The sequence below is a fragment of the Rhinolophus hipposideros genome, assembly GCF_964194185.1.
Source record: "Rhinolophus hipposideros genome assembly, chromosome: 6".
Classification (NCBI taxonomy): Eukaryota; Metazoa; Chordata; class Mammalia; order Chiroptera; family Rhinolophidae; genus Rhinolophus; species Rhinolophus hipposideros.
Window position 1 is genome coordinate 39,567,971 of NC_138052.1, and position 20,610 is coordinate 39,588,580.

The 20,610-nt window shown below is 34.0% G+C and overlaps 1 protein-coding gene across 7 annotated transcripts in view; it reads left to right on the forward strand.

Annotated features, from left to right (window-relative positions):
- Positions 1–20,610, forward strand: part of TANK (TRAF family member associated NFKB activator) — a 62,017-nt gene that overhangs the window by 17,821 nt on the left and 23,586 nt on the right. For 4 of the 7 annotated variants that reach the window (XM_081051391.1, XM_081051395.1, XM_081051396.1 and 1 more), the window contains exons 2-4: positions 1,598–1,745; positions 14,794–14,905; positions 16,017–16,207. In XM_081051391.1, the coding sequence (XP_080907517.1) occupies positions 1,647–1,745; positions 14,794–14,905; positions 16,017–16,207 (402 nt within the window). In that variant the 5' untranslated portion in view covers positions 1,598–1,646. The remainder of the gene's footprint in view (positions 1–1,597; positions 1,746–14,793; positions 14,906–16,016; positions 16,208–20,610) is intronic. The other 3 variants (XM_081051394.1, XM_081051393.1, XM_081051397.1) reach the window with 1 other exon arrangement.

Here is a 20,610-nt window from a genome sequence, read left to right on the forward strand (position 1 = left end):
TGTACATTGCTAGTAGAAATATAAAATGGGACGACTTCTTTGACAGTTTTGGCAGTTCCTTAAAAAGTTAAACACAATTATAATACCATCTGACCCAGCAATCCTGCTCCTAGGTATATATCCAAGAGAATTTAAAACATATGTTCACACAAATACATGTATACAAATAGTGACTTTATTCCAAATAACCAAAAAAGGGAAACAACCCAAATGTCCATTAACTGAGGAATAAGATAAACAAAATGTGGTATATCCACAATGAAATATTATTCAGACATAAAAAACAGTGAAGTACTATTACATGCTAGAACATGGATAAACCTTGGAAATTTTATGCTACTTGAAAAAAGCCAGATACAAAGGTCGTATATTGTGTAATTCCGTTTGTGTGAAATGTCCAAACTAGGCAAATCCATAATGTTAGCAAGCCGATAAGTGGTTGTCAGGGGATCGGGGGAGAGGGGAATTGGGACTAACTGCTGATAGGTACAAGGTTTCTTTATGTGGTAATAAAAATGTTCTGGAATCAGATAATGGTGATTGTTGCACAACATGGTGAATAAACTAAAAACCACAAAAGTGTACAATTTAATATGGTGAATTTCGTGTTATGTGAATTATATCTTAATGTAAAATACTAAAATTTTTTAAGAGCATTATGTACCCAAAGATAAAATGGAAAACTTTATGAAAGATTACAGACTGAGATTACGAAGGATTTCCAATCATAAAGAAACTAAATAATTTGGTACCCCCCCCCCCCAAAAAAAGAAAACCTGATATAGAACTGTCTATTCTGTGGCTTTCAGAAGATTAAGAGAAAGCTCCTGTGGTTTGATTTTTACAGCTGGACAGCAGGAATCAGTCATTAGATCACCCTCTGCTCAGAGCCCAGGAATATGTTTAGAGATGTTGTGTAAATTGCGATGATAAAACCAAATTACCTTCACTGAGTAAATCACCTATATTTCAGAAACAACAGGGAGGTTGGAAAACTGATAGGGAATGGAGGTCGGACTTGAAGGGATGTGATTTTTCTTTTTTAATGTACAATCCAACAGCAGTTCTTCCTAGATTTTGTGCTAAAATAAGAGCATTTTCACACATCTTAATTGCTCTGCGATAACAGCGTGAACTCCATCCACAAACATTTATTATCTATTTAATTTTGCTCTAATTTCAGTGTAGCAAGAATTCACCTTGTAAGTGGGAGTAACTGTCCATTTAGTAAAAATAAACCCCTTCCCACGTCACTAACCCTGTTGTACATTTCTAAAAGTATTAATAACAAATGGTCATTTATATTTCTCCATTTTTAGGTTGCACTTACAGATTACTGTTTTAAAAGTAGCATCTTTATGAACTGGAATCCCACTTGCTTCTTAAACATTAAAAAGAATATTAAAAAATTATAGAAGTTAAAGTTTCACAGTCTTATTAGGATTTTAGATGAGACTTTTATGCCTTTATAAACCTTTATAGTATTTGGTGGTAATTTAATATTCGTAATAAACCATATAGAACTGTCTTCAAGATGCATTTTAAAAATGAGACTTACATAACTTAATAACTATATATTGTTCTGATTACTTTCCAGACCTGTCATTTACTCCATCCTTTATAGTGATGCTACAGGACAGAGAGGAATGGATAAAAACATTGGTGAGCAACTCAATAAAGCTTACGAAGCCTTCCGACAGGCATGCATGGATAGAGATTCTGCAATAAAAGAACTGCAACAAAAGGTATGTGGGTTTTGTTGTGAAAGTTATTTATCCTGCTAAATGGAATTTGAGAATTTTTCGCAACTCAAAAAAGATTGCATTGTGAGAAATGGCCTTGAAGAACTATAATTACTGAAACATGGGGATATGTTAATGGATAAAATTTGAGATTTTCATTTGTTGTCTTAAAAACATTGAGACCTGTGGGAAGAGTTCATTTTAAGGTGATTGTGTTAAGGAAAGATGACAAATGTTATCTTTCATAAAAAATTTTTAAATAAAATGACGAACTGAAAGGTAGAAGTATCACTGTCTCAGCTAGTTTTATTTAGGGGTTTTTACGTTGTTTCTTGGCTGGCAGGAAGACAGTACAAATTTTAAAATACGTAGAACTAAGTTTGTTAATTTATAATAGTCTTCCATTTTTTAACTATAACAGTTAAAAATAGACTATTTCAGTGAAATCTTTAATGACTTACCAGAAGTTTTAGCTTTTTAAAATTACGCCTGTACATATTGTACCATAAGGTGATCCTGTGGTTCCAAAAGAACTGGAACTGCAGTCCAGGAAAAGAAGCTGTGGAGGTAGATTAGAACCCTGTCACGATTACTATGACGAAGTAGTCTGTACTACAGTCTTATTCAATCAAAATTTACTGAAGGAGTAGTACGTGCTTTAGAAAAGTCTTCCTGACAGTGGGATAGAAGATAGGTTAGAGAACAATTGTGGAATTCAGCTCAGCAAACATATATTGATGCTAAGCAATGTTCTAAGATCCAGGAATGGAAAAATCAGTGGCAACCATCAAGTTGCACTTTAATATATATATTAATAATAATTATATGCAAATATCTTTTTATACATATATTAAATATATATCTACACATTATACTAATATTTTTAAAAGAAAAAAATGAATGGCAGTCATTTCAAACAATCAAACTAAGGCCAAATTAAGTATTAGGGATGAAATGGGGAAGAGATCTAAGATTTATTTAGGAGATAGAATGGAAAGCAGGTGGCAGCTGAATGGAGGCCACTTCTGAGGGTGGCAGGATAGATGCTAGGACGATACCCAAGTGTCTGGAGTAGAAGACTGGGTTACTGGCGGTGCTGATGGCTGAAACCAGGAATGGAGAAAAGGTGCAGATTTGGGGATAAGGAGAGAAGGTGTACAGTTAGATATTAGTTATTAGGTTTGGTTACTTGTGGGGCATGCAGGGAAAATGTCCAATGGATGTTTGCAAATATGGATCTAGCAGCCTATGTGGAGTTCTGAATTGCGAATTGTAGGTACAGATTATAGAACAACAAATTTTATTACAGCCTTGAATGTGGATAACATTTCTGAGTTACAGTGTATAGGGTAAAGAAAGAATTGAAGGACAAAAGAGTAAGAGGAAGGAAATAAGGTAGTCTAGTTGGTCACTGGAGATTCAGAAACAGGTTAAGAAATTTATGAACAAGAGGAGAAACACCTATTGCTCTGAGACTGCAGGGAACAAGATGGAAAATAGCTACAAATGAAGATAAGTTTGCAGATAGGAGGGGGTGCTGGCCAGAAGTTAGAAGGGTTATCATGTGTCACTTATATGTAAAATATAAAAAAGTCAAATCTGTAAAAAAAGTTAAATGGTGGCAACCAGGGCTTGATGGTGTTTAAGGGTACACACTTGTAGTAAATAAGTACAAACAAGTAGTAAATAAGCCATAGGGATCTAAGGCAGAATATACTGAATATAGACAATGATATTGTGCTATAATTCCGTACTGTGATAAATAGCCCTGCAATAGTAATGATATTACAGTATATAAATGTATCAAAGTAACACACTATACACCTTAAACTTTCAAAACGGTACGTGCCAGATTTGTTCAGTAAATTCATCTGAGCCTTCAGTGAATCGTAATCTTTTTGCTAGTGGAGGGTCTTGCCTCAGTGTTGATGAAAATGCAGTTATTTACAAAGTGCAATAAAATGAAGTGCAATGAAACAAGGTATGCCTGTAGTATAATGAAATAAGAGTTCTGACATTGGGTTTTATACTTGGATCTCATTCAGTATATTTTTTAAATTCACTTTTTTTGTAAAACTTTTATGGTAATACATTTGTACTTCCTTTTGACGTTTCTTGGGATTTTATTTTATGGAACATTTATTGTTTTTGAAATTATAGAATCACATGTACCAAGTGTAAATCACTAATTTGTCCTCATATGTCTACTCCCAGAAATGAGGTAGAACTTTGCAATAAAGCAAGCTAGGTATTTCTTACTTAGAATCTTTAATAATAAGATGAGATGTACAAGTTCTCAAACTTCTAGTATGAGGATAAGAAGAGCAGAGGCTCTGAAGTCAGAGCTGAGTTTTTAAATACCATTTCTGCCATTTCCAAGATCTCCAGCCTGGATGACTGGAAGGTTGATGATGCAACCACAGAAATACAGAGAATGCTGATTCTGGGAAAAGAAGTTATTTGATTTGATTTGGATATTTTGAATTCACGTGTAATAGAAAATTGGCCAGGGAAAGATGATCAGCAGGCAATTGAAATGTGGATCTTTGGAAATAAGGTACCAGTTGGGGGTTCTTTGTAGAGATGAGATTTGAAGTAATAGGAGAAGGCGGTACCAAGGGAAAAGAGAATAGAGTAAGAGAAGAAGAGAAGCAAGAGGACAACCTTGGAGAAGTCGCCTGTCATTCCGATGACTGAAAAGGCCCCAAAGGATGTGCTGTGAATAAGACTAGTTGCCTAACATTATACTTAAAGAATTGGTCTGTCGAGTGACATCAGTAAGAGGGCAAACGAGGAAGTTCCAGGCCCTGATTATTCCACAAAAATGCCAAGCTATAGACGGACTGAAATACATTGACAGGAGCTCTGGAAATCAGTCAGTGATCTAGAAGCACCAAGTGAACAGCTAATCAAGAAAAAGCCACATTCAAAACAGTAGGACATTTCATGGCGTTTCTACTCTCCCCTGATCCCTACACCAGGGTGTGATGTGCAGTTGGGAGAAAGCAGCCCGATTCTTGGGAATGGTAGCATAATTAGGGTCTCAGGCTGGCAGCAGTAGAAGCCAGTAGCGGGTATCATAGGACATGGAAACGGCAGGAACACTGCAGTCAACATGTGGGCGCAAGAGATTGCAGGAAGAGGAATACAAGAAGATATCTAAGGCCCCAAGAAGAAGCTGAGATAAGACTCTGGGAAATTAAGACACTTCCAAACAGCCAGGAAAATCAGGGAGAAAAAGAAAAAGCACATACACGCACAGGCCCAGAGTACACACCTAGAAAATACCTGAGAAGACCTTTACCTCGGGTTAGTTTCAAAGCTAAGGAACCTACTAATTAGTGAAGATTTTCCATGCCAGGCTATAAAGTCTGAGAGAGGTGGCTGTTTATTCAAATGCCCAGTTTCAACAAATCACAAGGCATACAAAGCAGTAGGAAATGTGGCCCTTTCAGAGGAACAAAATAAATTTCCAGAAATAGTTCCCGAAGAAACACATGCATCAGACTTACTAGAGAAAGACTTTTAAAACAGCTGTTGTAAATATGCTCAAAGAGCTAAAGGAAAACACAAAGAACTAAAGGAAGTCAGGAAAGCAATAATATGAACAAAATGAAAATAACAATGTTAAAAAATTTTTTTAAAAAGAACCAAACAAATTCTGTACCTGAAAAAGACAATAAATAAATTTAAAATTTCACTCTAGGGGTTCAGGAGCCAACTTGAAACATGTAGGACTTCCAGGACTGTGTTGAATAGAAGTGGTGAAGGGGGGGCATTCTTGTCCTGTTCCTGATCTTACAGGAAACGCTTTCAGTCTTTCACAGGGGACTATTATGTCAGCTGTGGATTTTCCACATAGGACTCTTATTATGTTGCAATTGTTTCCTTGTATTCCTAGTTTGTTGAGTGTTTTTATCATAAACGGGTGTTGAATTTTATCAAATGCTTCGTCTGCATCAATTGAGATGATCATGTGGTCGCCCCCACTTCATTCTGTTCCCACACTCTTCATTCTGTTAAAGTGGTACTACATTGACTGATTTTGTATGTTGACCCATCCTTGCATTGCAGGAATAAATCTGACTTGGTCAAGGTGTGCAATGCTTGTAACGTGCTGCTGAATTAGTTTTGCTAGTATCTTGTTGAGGATTTTTACATCAATATTTGTAAGGAATATTAGTCTAGTTTTCTTTTCTTGTAGTATTTTTGTCTGGCTTTGGTATCAACATAACGCTGGCCTCACAGAATTAGTTAGAAAGTGTTCGGTCATGATCAGTTTTTTTGGAAGGATGTGAGAAAGATTGGTGTTAATTCCTATTTCAATGGTTGGTAGAATTCACTAATGAAGCCACTGGGTTCTGCGTTTTCTTTGTTAAGAACTTTTTGATTACTGTTTCAATCCCTCCTAGGGTGTTTCCCCGAAAATAAGACCTAGCCAGACCATCAGCTCAAATGCGTCTTTTGTAGCAAAAATTAATATAAGACCCGGTCTTATATTACATTACATTAGACCGGGTCTTATATTAAAATAAGACCCGGTCGTATATTACTTTTTGCTCCAAAACACGCATTACAGCTGATGGTCCAGCTAGGTCTTATTTTCGGGGAAACACGGTAAATACAGGTCTATACAAATTTTCTATTTCTTCATGGCTCAGTCTTGATAGGTTGTGTATTTCTAGGAATACATCCATTTTATCAAGGTAATCCAATTTGTTGGTATGCAATTGTTTTTAGTATTTTCATAACTCTTTGTTTTTGCTAATATGGTGGTAATGTCACCTCTTTCAGTTCTGATTTTAGGGATCTGAGACTTTTATTTTCTTAGCCAATTTAGCTAAAAGTATGTCAATTTTGTTGATCTTTTTGAAGAACTCTTGGTTTTGTTGACTTTATTAGTTTTCTATTCTCTATTTTGTTTATCATTGCTCTAATCTTTACTATTTCCTTCTGTTAGCTTTGAGGTTAGTTTGTTCTTCCTTTTCTAGTTTCTAAAGGTGAAATGTTAGGTTATTGATTTGAGATTTTTTTTAATATAAGCATTTATAGCTAAAAGTATCCCGCTTAGTGCTGCTTTCAATGCATCCCCTAAGTTGTGTTGTGTTTTCATTTTCCTTTGTCTCCAAGATATTTTCTAATTTCCCTTGTGATTTCTTCTTTGACCCATTGGTTACTTAAGAGTGTGTTAACTTCCACATATTTGTGAATTTTCCAGTTTCCTTTCTGCTATTGGTTTCTACTTTCATCCCCTTGTGATTAGAAAAGATATTTTGTATGATTTCACTCATTTCAGGTGCTGTGCTATATAAATTACTTTTTCTTGTACTGATAAGAAAGGTGAAGGATACAGAATATTTATAACCATCCCATTTATTAAGCAAAGAGCCTTTTGACTAACCAGTGAGTCTAAGGTAAAGGCCTCAAATAAAACTAAATTTAGGGGTGGCTGGATGGCTCAGTTGGTTCGAGTGTGAGCTCTGAACAGCAGGGTTGCCTGTTCGATTCCCACATGGGCCAGTGAGCTGCACCCTCCACAACTAGATTGAAGACAATGAGCTGCCGCTGAGCTGCCCAAGGGGTAGCTGGATGGTTCAGTTGGTTAGAGTGCGAGCTGTTAACAACAAGGTTGCCAGTTCAGTTCCCGCATGGGGTGGCGGGCTGCACCCTCTGCAACTAAAGATTGAAAACGGCAATTGAACTTGGAGCTGAGCTGTGCCCTCCACAACTAGATTGAAGGACAACGAGTTGGAGCTGATGGGCCCTGGAGAAACACACTGTAATGTGCCCCAATATTCCCCAATAAAATTTAAAAAAAAGAAAAAAAGACTAAATTTGTGCTCTGTCTTTTTATCATAAATTACAGATCCAAACCTTTTTCTGACAATAAATGTGAAGCCATAAGGATTGTCTTGTTAGATTGGTTTTTTTCTAGAGATAATCTTGATCCATCTGAAATATAAACTCTCAGCCTGAAGGCTTATGTTACCTCTAAAACCTTGTAAAACATGTTTTAAAGGATTGCATGAAGGCATAAAATGCCTTTATTGTACATACTATTTTTTTTAATTCCTTTACTTTTACTTAAGGTGTAAATGGCCTTATTATTGTTTACCACCCTTTTTTTCCTTTCTTTCTTCCCCAAAACATATCTCTGCGGTGAGAATAGAGCAGTTCACTCTGTTTTTTTCCTACTGAAGCTACTCTTATTAGAATAAAGATGCTTCTGACTGTTTCTAATCAAAGGCTTATTTCTTCTGTTGTACTTGTTAGTACTTTGCCATCGTCTCATTTTCCACCTATCAGAATTTGGAATGATTGTATCCTTTGTTCCAGGTTTTTATTTCCAAAAATATGTCCTGTCAAAACTTTCAGACAGGTATGCTAGGTTCAAGAAGATCCATTAATAATTAGGAATATTTACATTCTGATATTTATTCAAAACTATTTTGAGCACCTATTGAATGTACTGTATCAGGAACTGCTCTAAGTACTGGGTCTACAATGATAAGCAGCTGTGCTCCCTGCTTCGTGGTACAGTGGCACAGTCTAGGAAAGCAGACACTCGTCAAACAATCTCATAAATAAGTTTCAAAGTCTGAGAAGTATCAGGAGAAAAAGGTTAACTGCTATTAGAATGTCTATTAGGGGCTTGACCTAATCTAAAGGTGAGAGAGAATAATCTTTATGAAGTGATTTTTGAAAGAGCTGGGTTGGGACTTTCTAGGTACAAAGGCCTGTGTTATAAAGACCCATTGGACTAAAAGAACTGAAAGTATAAGTGAAATAGTGCAATGAGAAAAGTCAGGAGCAAGACCATGTAGGGTCTTAGAGGCCATATTGAGAATTTTTGGTTCTTTATTCTAAGAGCACTGGCGAGCAATTTAAAGTTTTTGGGGGGAAGGGGTGGGAGGAAAGTGGTTGTTATGATTAGATTTGCATTTTGCACATAACTCAATAACTAGAGAGTAGAGAATGGATTGGTAGATTTAAAGAGAGCAGTTAGGCTATTGCAGTAGTTTATTAATGGCTTGAATTGTGATTACTACATTGGAGATGAAAAAGTAGACAGATTTAAGATACCTAAGATTAAAATTGACACTTGCTAATGGATTGGCTATAGAACAAGTAGATGTCAAGTATGGTTATAGCTTTCTGGATAGGTAGTGGTGCCATATACTGAGAGACGGAATACTAGCAAAGGACCCAGTTTTGCAGCGAGCAGAGCAGCAAGAGATGGCATAGTTGGAAGGAAGAGATCATCAGTTTTGAAGAAGTAAAATTTGAAGTATTTTTTAAGTAGCACTTGGCTGCATAGATCCAGAGCTTAGAGGAGACGTCTGGGCTAGAAGGAGAAATTTAAGAGTCTGGCATATAACCAGCCACCGGGGATGAGAATGCCTAAGGGAACACATGGAGCAAAAGGAGGACCTTCGTAGAGCTAGATGCACTCAGATGGTAAGCCTTAGTGGTTAGTTAGGGGTTTGGGCTTTGTAGTCAAAGCCTGGATTCAACTCCCACCTCTACCTCTGTGCCTCACTGTTGTCATCTATAAGCTCAGAAGGTTAGTGTAAAGACTAAATGAGATAAAATAAACTCTGATTTCGGTGCATAAGTATTCAGTGAAATAATCATGTGGTGATAATGTGTTGTTGAATAATTGGGTTACAGAACAGTTACAGAAGAGTTCGCAGTTTTTAAAAGTAACATGTACATTTGCACAGGAGTTCTGAAAGGGCACATACCGAAGTATAAGAGCCAGAAGCACCTTTATTCTTTCATTCCTGCTAGGAATGAAAGGCAAAGTAAAGGAAGAAACTCACTTTTTACTTTGTACATATCTGGATTTTTATTGTGGTGGTGATGGTGGACATTTTGTTGTTCTTTGCCTTTTTTCAATAAATGTGCTACTTTTGTAATTTTTAACAGCCATTAATTATTTTGACCTTGTTTTTCTTAGACTTTATAAACATTCTTTGTAAACTTTGAACAACCAGGCAACCAGGGTTTTTGTTTTTTTGCTTGACAGAATGTTTTTATTCATTGGAGATACCACAATGATTTCTCAAAAAGAAACTTCTGAGTCCTAGGTTACAATGAACTATTAATACGAGAAAGACTGAGAAATCGGGCTTAGAGCAGGGGGTGGTTGTGTGGTACGTCTGGTGACAAATTGCTCAATGGTATTCAGAGCTTCAGTTAATGCATGCCATTAAATAATAAAGACCTGGTCTTATTAAATAAGACCTGGTCTTATTTTCGGGGAAACACGGTAGTAGATATTATGTAGATATCTTGATCATTATTAAAGGAAGAGAACTAACATTTGCAAAGAGTTTATTATGTACCAGATATTTTATACATGCAATCTCCTTCAATCCTTCAGTCAAATATTATTTTCATTTCAAAGAGAAAGAAACCAAGGCTTACAGAGACTAATTGAATTAGGACCAAAACACAAGATTGTAAAACGAAAATAGTTTCTCTTAGTTTACCACTTGACATACTGCGAAATCGGTGGCAGCCCTGTCATCTACTAATAGATAATCAGATTGATAATCTGATCTGTCAAATTGGAGACCTCCTAGATAAGTCTTGGTATTGGTAGGGTGAGGGAGGGTACGACTTACAACCTAGTTATAAGCAAACTCAGCAGAAAATGGTTGAAGGATGAACTGTGTAAACCAGGATCTCTGAGTTGCTAATCCTATACATCCTCATTTTTTTAACTTAAAATTGAAGTTTATGTTTAGTTTACCCGAGTGTCAAAACATTTAGTTTGTGTCTAAAGTGCTGTGTATTGGGACAATTAATATTTAATAATCTTCCTTCATGAACTGTGGAGCTCCTGTTGAGAACATTTGTGATAGCCAAGCAAATCCTTCAAGAAAGGTTTTGTTTTCTTTGTTAATCTTGGCACAGTTTGAAAGGTTTTTAAATTGAGACTTTTTTTTTTAATCCATTCAACCCTTATTAAATTTTTATTCTTTTTATACGTAGAGGAAAAGAGTGGTATTTTTCAGGATATTGAGGTTAGTTCTTGAGGATGAGAAGAGATAATGTTTGATCTATTTTAGAGTATTATAGATGACTTAAGGACACTTGAACTTTTTTCTCCCCATCTAGGAAATAAGTGCTTTGGAAAATACGAAAAAGGAGAATTTTCAATGTCAACAATAGGGAAAAAAATTCAATTTATAAAGCTCTGTTTTAATATTTATGAAACTCACAAAAACTTGAGCATCTGTATGTCCAAAATTATAAAGAACATGCTATCATAGTTTTGAAGAGGGATAGAAATTTTGCCTGGATAAAGATAACGGGACATTACTTAAGCTTTTGCTTGATTTATGATAGTCGAGAGGATGTGTGCACAACAATTTTAAATAAATTTAAGATGTGTACTTATGATCACCATTGTTTTAAGTTTTGCTTCTGAAGACTAAGAAAGAATACAAACTACATTGTGGCGCAAGTACCTAAGTACCTGTTTTACCTCTTTAGATGATGTAGACCACTTGTTTTGCTAGTCGTTAGAATTGGAAGGAGTGTCAAATACACAGAAGCCAGAGTCATCTTGGCCAGATGGTGTTTGATACAGATGGATGGTTAGTTGTCATGCAGATCTCTTAGTTGGTAACTTGTTGCTGCCATCTGACTCAAAGAATCATTCACACACACTGGCTGTCAAAAGCATCTTCTCTTCTGTCTGTTTTAGCTGTCATGTCTGTGCTCTGTACAGAAGTGTTGACAAGACATTGCTGTTGTACATTTTCAATGTGGTTGTTAGTGATTTTCTGTTTTGTGGGGTCTTTGATAGTGCTGAAATTTACTTGCTTTGTAACGGTTTTTTAAAAAATACTGTGACTGCGCAATAATTATCTGACCTTCTAAAAGGACTTTTCAGGTTATAAGTTTATTCAGATCTGTTCAGTGAACAAAATCATTTAATAAAAAAAAACACTTCTTATTTCTTTTAGTTTCCAAATACAGCAAATAAACTAAATTCTACTGGTTATTTCCCAATATATATACCCTTTGGACTTTCCCTCTCATAGCCTGTGGTCAAAATCTTTATATTATTTTCTCAAATTAGTACCCTTTTTTTTGACGGTATAAGCTTCCCCCTCCCCCCCAAAAAAACAACACTTAAAACATTGCCTATCTTTTGCATCCATTTGTTCTTTTTTTTTTTAATTAAAGTTTATTGGGGTGACAATTGTTAGTAAAGTTACATAGATTTCAGGTGTACAATTCTGTATTACATCATCTATATGTCACACTGTGTGCTCACCACCCAGTCAGTTCTCCTTCCATCACCATGTATTTGATCCCCCTTACCTTCATCTATCATCCCCCTCCCCCCTTACCCTCTGGTAACCACTAAACTATTGTCTGTGTCTGAGTTTTTGTTTCTTCATTTGTTTGACTTGTTCTTTTGTTGTTTTCAGTTTTATATACCACATATCAGTAAAATCATGTGGTTCTCGACTTACCCAAAAAATCTGAAAACATTTTGTATCTTTTTTTGCATCCATTTTTTCAAACTTAACTTCCTTTTGTCTTCTTCACCCATTGACCTTGTCTCTATTTTTCCTGTTTCCCTTATAGAAATATAAGCAAAGCGTTTTCTCCATTCCTTCTGGTCACTTCTGAAGGCGTATCTATTTCTATGATATTACTTTATCAACTTAAAGTAGTTTAGGTATTTAAGTAATGTGCCAGACACTCTGCTATACTCTGGAGATACCAGAAAATAGTCTCTACCCTTGAGGAGGTCATAGTTTAAAGGGAATCAGACATATAGACAATTAGAATATTATGATTTCTATAATGTTAGTATGTGAAAGAGCAGTGAAAGAACGTGGACCATTGCTATTCTATTTCCTTCCTATACTTTAAAAGTATTAGTTTTTAAGTTATTACAAAATTTGCTTGAGTTTATAAAGTACTTTATTACGTGGTTTAAGAAGTAGTTCAAAACTTCAACATGAAATTGTTGATCTATTGATTTTGCTAAGCTAATGAGGATATTTTCAGCATTGTTTATTATGTTACATGCAGATGTGCTGAAGTGTGATTTTAAGCCAGAAACTAGAAGATGACAATTACTTGGCAGAGGTTTTCTGAATTGGTTCCAAAAGAAAATACAGGTCATTTGGTTTTTCATTAATGTGGGGAAAAAAATATATAGTAGATGGAGAATGGGCTGACACTTGAGTAAGTTACACATTTATTCTGGGCCTGTCCCTAACTTGCTAGGTTTTTTGGTACTGGTTACTTAATGTCTGAATAGCAGTAAAGAATGGGCAATTACTGGTCAATGTTTGTGAAGAGCTTTGAGTTCCTTGGAGAAAGTTCTGAATACACAAATGTACATAGAGAAGACTGTAACATCAACTTGTTTGCTGATTCCTCAGCCCTGGTGGCTCTGTGTAACCCAGGTGAATTTAAGGTATTACAGAATTTGCTGTAGACGTTTGAATCCTTCTTTCAGTCAACCTACCCACTCTTTCTAGGGCCTTGAATGTAAATTTATGTAGGAATAAGGCGTCACGTCCTGGGAAACCTGGCCTTAGACTGAATTTTGGTATCTTAAGATTTAGTTCTGATACTCACAATTGTAGGACATATGGTCCAAACAGACTCACAAGACTTACTCTTCTATTCGTAATAATAAAACTTACTTGGATTTTTTTTAACTTGGATTCTTTATTTCCTTTAATTTTTAAAATTATGTCTTTTCAATAAATATGTACTGACTACCTCCTATGTATAAGTGTATATATGTATAAGTGACTTTGCAGAGCTCTCTGGGAATATCAAGTTATATAAGACTACACTCAGGCAACATGCAAGGATGGTATATCACTTGAGTTATTTATCAGTTCTGTCAGTTATGTTTGAAGGGGATTATAAAATTTCACCTTTTATTTGGGAAGGTGTGGTATTTTGCTTTAATTTCTTAAGCTAATTTATTTTGGGAATCTAGGAACGGCTATGTAATTTATAAAGAACTTTAGACTTACTGGCCTCTGAAATAGATCTTTAGACTTAATGGGATAAAGGTCTGTGGAACTTTAGACTTATTGGTCTCTGAAATAGAGCTTTACTGATTTTGACCTTTGATTATGAATCAGTTCACAATCAAATATTTAGTATCTACTGAAGTACATGCTGAGATTATTAGGACTCCATTTCATATTTCAAGAAATTTACAATTTAATCATTTATTTGTTCCTTCAGTGAAAGAAATTGGTTAAAAATCCTCTTATTTTTTGGTAACATATTTGTAAGACTTTGTACTAATTTAATAACTGTAATGTAACATGTTCAAATTTGTTTTTATGTTTACTCTAATGCAAACCGTGTCTTCTTTCATTACTTAATTCTCACAGCCATTGCTAAAATAGCAAGATGAATGGATTAAAAATATAAGGGAAATTGTGGTATTTAAGATATCCGCTAAAGATTAACCATGTGTTCTCTTGACTTCTTAAAACTTTTCTTAGAAATGTTGAAGATCAATATGATTTTATAATTTGTACATGTCCCTTTAGTTTTCATAGTATCTTAATTATAGCCACACGTCCCTTTTGGTTTTGTCCTCTAAAAATAAATTCAAAAGTATTTATTAAAAAGACATGAAATCTTACCTTTTTTAAAGTTAGTGGAATATTTTTATAGAATAACTTAATATATTATTCATTTTATCATTCAAGCCTTTTTTTTCCTTATTATTAAGGATTAACTTCTAAATTACAATTTGTGTCCTAACTGCAGAACCACGAAACCGTATGTTGATCTCTTAACTGAAATTTTCTTTAAGATGATTTTTAAAATTTTACAGTGTTTCAAGTATTTTGAATCACAGATGTCTGTAATGATTATAAATACATTTCTGGAGCCAGTTTTTAGCTCACAAATAAATGTTCAACACCTGGGAAATAGTGATATGGGCAACTCCTATGTATACATAATTATTAATAAGACAGTAAATGTTATGTACAGATATTTCAGTAAATATCAAACTAACTGGTTTTTATATCAGCAGACTGAGAACTATGAGCAGAGAATACGTGAGCAACAGGAACAGCTGTCACTTAAACAAACTATTATTGACAAGCTAAAATCACAGTTACTTCTTGTGAATTCCAGTCGAGGTATGTTCATGCTAATTTTTTGTGTATTTCTTGAACCACTTATAGAAAAGAAAGGTGGAAGTCAGGTTTTTCTATTTTATTACTCCTTTGTTTCTCATTAGTTCTGATATTTTAATAGCGGTGGTACAGTTACATATGTTTAGTTAAGAAATGATCATTGTGGGATATGGGAAAATGGACATTAACATATCCTATATGGTGGAACTCTAAGTTGATGAAACTTCCTAGAAGACAATTTACCAATAAATAACAAAAGCTTTTTAAAACGTCAGTATCTTTTAAACCAAAAGTGTAAGTTCTAAGAATATAAGAAAATATTTGTTCATGTCCTAGAAGATATGTATGCAAGCATGCTCATCACAGCATAACTCTAATAATGAAAAACTAGAAATAAAGAAATGTCCAACAGTTAAATTACAGTCATCCATATAAGGAATAGCTACGTAGCCAAGAAAAGTGATGATAATACATTAAACTTACATGACATGTAATATATAGCAAAATAAGCAAAACAGGATACAAAAATAAATATTTTATTTTATTTATGCAACAAAATGATTTTTGTGTGATATATGCAGGGGGAAAAAAAAACCTCTGATAAAGTATAAACCAAAATGTTAATAGGAATAACTCACTGGTGATAAAAATTGTAGATAGCTTTTTTGTTGTTGTTTTTTTTGGCATGTATGCTTTTAAAACTTTTTCTGTAATCATGGAGTAGTTATGCAAATGATTATCTTAAACAAGAAATGCATACCTGAAAATATGACTTATATAAAAGTTTAATTGCTATTACTGATGGTTCAACTGCAAAGAGCATAATTCTAGTTTTCTAAATTCTACAGGTTTTATACACCACTGATTTTGGTAGAGGAAGGGTTTTGTATGTTTAGTGGGAACGAAAAAAACAAATATGCAGCAAATGTGCCAAAATCTAAATGGGTAAATCTAAATTGTCAAAGTAATTATTTTCTGAAGAATTTTTAAAAACTCATAGTTTAAAATCTCTGCTCTTTAATATTAGGGGTATGGATTTCTATTCTTTTTCTTTTCCAGGTAGTACCAGAAACAAGGGTTTCCTACTTATGTCCAAGAGGGTTTTGTTTTACAGATAACAGTTATGGCTTTGTTCCCCTGCTTGAAGACAGTGAAGCAAGGAAGAATAATTTGACTCTTGACCAGCCACATGATAAAGTAAAATCAGGAATACCAAGAGAAAAAGAATCAAAGGTAGACTGCGCTGCTGGCTTATTCCCTACAGGAAATGAGAAATCAGGTTGCACAGACTTCCTGGATGATTTGGTCAGTATTTTATAATAACTTGGGTGGGCAGAAACGGGGGAGAGAGTGGACAACGTTCTCTTCAACACTAACATTGCTTCTGCAAAAAGCAACATTCAAATGCGGATACATAACACGTCTTCCTCATTTTCCTGCAGTGGATCCACCACTGGAAGTCTAAACAGAAGTTTTGTATATACAGTTAAATGACTTGCATGTTCCTAAATAGAAGCAATATTTTCAAGTAAAAGAAAGTCTTAAGTTTCATATTTTCTAGTATTTTCTTTTCTGTATCACAGGTATTTAACAAAGAAATAAAAGATTTAGCAAAGAAATAAAAGATTAAGTTAAGGTAGATAGTAAGATCCAGATAATTCTGCATTAGGAAAGAGCATTCTAGAGTTTTCCTCAATTGTCTGTGCTTAAATTAAAAAAATAAAATAAAAATCCACCTAACCAACTGATGCAAAAGTCTTCACTGAAGCAATATAAAAAGGAACATTCCATATCTGCAAGCAGACAACTATTACAAAAGGATGTTCATGCTACATTGGTTAGAAACAACCTAAACATCCATCAATAGCAAAATGGTACAGCTTTATAATAAAACATTTTAGAAAAATTAAAATAAACTAAACATATATTAATATTCTTAGATTTTAAAAGATATGTTGAGTAAAAAATGGAAATTACAAAAACGACAAAAGGAGAATGATTTATATAAATTTTTAGATGTATAAAACGACATTTTTTATAAAAACACAAATATGTAGTAAAAGTATAAAAACGTGGATAGGAAGGGTATATACATCTTTAGAAAAATGATCACCTCTACAGTTGGAGAGAGAAGAGACTGTGATTCTGAGAAAAGAGCAAATTGGCAAAATATTAACACTTTTTAAAGCAGGGTAGTGGGTATATAGATGTATATTATTCCCCATGTTTTTTTTTAATTTTTTAAATTTGTTTAAAAAGGAATTTTTTATTAAATGTATTGGGGTGACGTAGGTGAGTAAAATTACTTAGGTTTCAAGTGTATATTTCTGTGATACATCACCATATACAAAGGGTGCCAAAAAAATGTATACACATTTTAAGAAAGGAAAAAACTGTATTGTAATATTCAATATATACCGATAACAAAAGATGAATACAAGTCACGTTTGACTTCTGCAATTACAAGAGGTACTCAAAGTAGTTACCATCGGCATCCAGACACTTCTGATTATGGCAAACTAGGGCTTGAGTATAGATGACATGTCTTAAAATGTATATACATTTTTTTGGCATCCCCGGTATTTGGTCCCCTAAAAAGGAATTCTTTAAATGAGATGACTTGCGTTTTAGTGGATGAAACAGCTTTTGAATAAAATAAGATCTCCTAACAAAGAGGACTCTTAACATTCACAAGGCCAATTAAGTCAAGAGTGCTATATTTCTTTCCTTCTAAATAATGTAGATTTTGGCTTTGTGTGTCAAGATTATTCTGATCCAATAACTAAGACCGTCTTAACTTGTTTTTATTTAACATCAAATCTGACAAATCCAATTTTGATATTTTTCTATAAATAAATATTTTAGAATGAGAAGTTCTCTGTCGTATCTCCCAGTTCATATTTTTTAATTCAGAATAATTGTTTTATCTAAAAATGTTGATAAACACAAGAGACCATGGTGCTGGATCATGCTCATGTTTATTTTGCAAGAGACGAAATTCAGAAACAATGATTCTGACTTTTTGAATACAGTTTCATTATTGGGTCTATTATAGTACATTATAAAATCACTGACCTACTGTAAAATCCTGACAGAAATTTAGTGCTTAAACAATAATTACATTCCCTTTTTCTGTTTAAAGGATGTCTAAATGTCATTATTTACTATTAATTTTTAATCAAAATTCTTATATTTATTCCAGTTATAACATTTCTTTGAAGATAATAAAACATATCCAGTTCAAAATATATAGACAGTATTTTTGAAAATAGTAGTCTTGGTTAGAACAAAAAGGATGATGTGAAAGACTTTTAAGATATGTTAATAATTTAGTTTATTTCATATTTGGATAATTTGTCATTATGAAAGTTTTAGAGTTTATTTTTCAGTCAGTAAGTGTTAAAAGGAACTCTTCAACAGAATTAATTTTTTAATTACATTTGTTTTAATTTTGTAAGATGTCTTTTATCTATAAAATATATATTTGGATATCTAGGCTGAAATTAAGTAGAAGTAACAGGAATAATGTCAGAGATAGCTTATTTCCAAGAATTACTGATATTGCATCAATTTTAGCTTCATTTGTGGACAGACAATAAGAGGAAAAATGATAAAGCTCTTCGTAAGAACTGAGTTTAAATTTAGTGAGTTCTCTTAATTATCTTTACTAATAGGGGAAAGATTTATGTGACAGCCACATATATAATACTTTTAATAATTCATCAACTCAGTCTTCTAAAAATAAACTGTATTGAATTTTAACTTTTTCATCTTCCTTTACATATCTAGAACCAAAGTGCCAGTGAGCACCAGATATATAAGGGATTAAAGAGAAAGGGAAATATATTCTAAAAGAGGATAAGTTGAATTATTGAGTATTTGAGAGTTGGCTGCATATTCATTGTAAAATATTAAGCCTCATTTAGAAAAATATTGCCCAATCCAGTACTGAAATTAAAATATTTTCCATTGGCCTATGTTGATCTATACTTACTGAGTTATAATTAAATTCGCTCTTAGGTAATACAAGTAAAATCCTTTTCTAAAGACCTTTGAATAATTTAGATATATTAGGGTTTTCTGAGATGAAACAAATTCTATGTTAGTTGATTTCAATTTTGTAAAAGTGTGTATCTACGATACAATACAAGAACTAGAAGGCAGAGTGCAGAAATGGCTAAGATAATGGTACATTTGTTTCTATTTTCAGTATATTTTTATATTATTAGTCTTCTCAAAAAATGAATTGATTTCCAGAAATCACATTTCCAATCAGTTAGCCTAGCCTCTGTAATGAATTAGGAAATTAATAGAAATGCTTTGAACCAGTAACAGAAGGAAGCCAGTACCAACCACCCACGGTCCTTTCCTCCTTCTGTTTGGTGGGTGGTTTGAGGGTTTGTTTTCTTTAGACTGTTTATTTTGCTTAGGACTTGGTTAGACTATTTGAAAGGGAAAAGACCCATGGACGTTTCGGCAAATGGCAACCATGGCCGCCTTGGAGAATGAGACAAAGAGTAGAGGAAAGAAGGGTATGTTGAGGGGAAAGAGGCCCTTTTAGAAAATTTCATTTGAAAACACGAAATTCATAGTTCAGCCTCTGTTCATGCTAATCCTACACAAACAGCATGCAGAATCCTTTGAGTTCTAAAAGGTCATCCAGAAGTCAAGACAGAGCACCTATCGTTGGATGACCTTCAGTACTCTGCTTACAGTTTAGAAACATTAGAGAAGTACTCAGTTCAGTTGGAGAAACAAAGATTTGGAGACTCAAAGCATTTAGCAAACATTATAAGACAATGTGAAGTCCAAGTTAATATGACAAAATGAAATCCTAATTATAATTTATGGTGCAGATAAAACATACAGGACCTTATTTTAAAAATAACAATTCCCAGTGAACTCAAGGAGGCTTGAGCAGGAGCTCAGCAATTAGTTCAAGTAGGGAAAAGAAAACAAATTCTTACTTGTCCGTATCTTGCTGTTCATAGGTACATAAACTTAAATTGTCTACAAGATTTTAATGGAGAAAGAATAATTCCTAGACAAGAACCAGAATTATTCCAGGCCACTTTGGAGAGCATTATGTAAACTGAAAGCTAAAACTGAGGAGTATGAAATTACTATAATCTTTTTGTTTTGTTTTGTTTGTTTTTTTAATTTATTGGGGTGACAATTGTTAGTGAAATTGCATAGATTTCAGGTGTACAATTCTGTATTACATTATCTATAAATCCCATTGTGTGTTCACCACCCAGAGTCAGTTCTCCTTCCATCACCATATATTTGATCCTCCTTACCCTCATCTCCCTCCCCGCCCTTACCCTCTGATAACCACTAAACTATTGTCTGTGTCTATGAGTTTTTGTTTCTCATTTGTATGTCTTGTTCTTTTGTTGTTTTTGGTTTGTATACCACATATCAGTGAAATCATAGGGTTCTCTGCTTTTTCTGTCTGACTTATTTCGCTTAGCATTATACTCTCAAGATCCATCCATGTTGTCACAAATGTTCCTATATCATCTTTTCTTACCGCCGAATAGTATTCCATTGTGTATATATACCACAACTTCTTTATCCATTCATCTATCGAAGGACATTTTGGTTGTTTCCATGTCTTGGCCACCGTAAACAAAGCTGCAATGAACATTGGAGCACACGTGTCTTTATGTATAAATGTTTTCAAATTTTCTTTTTTAAGTGACATA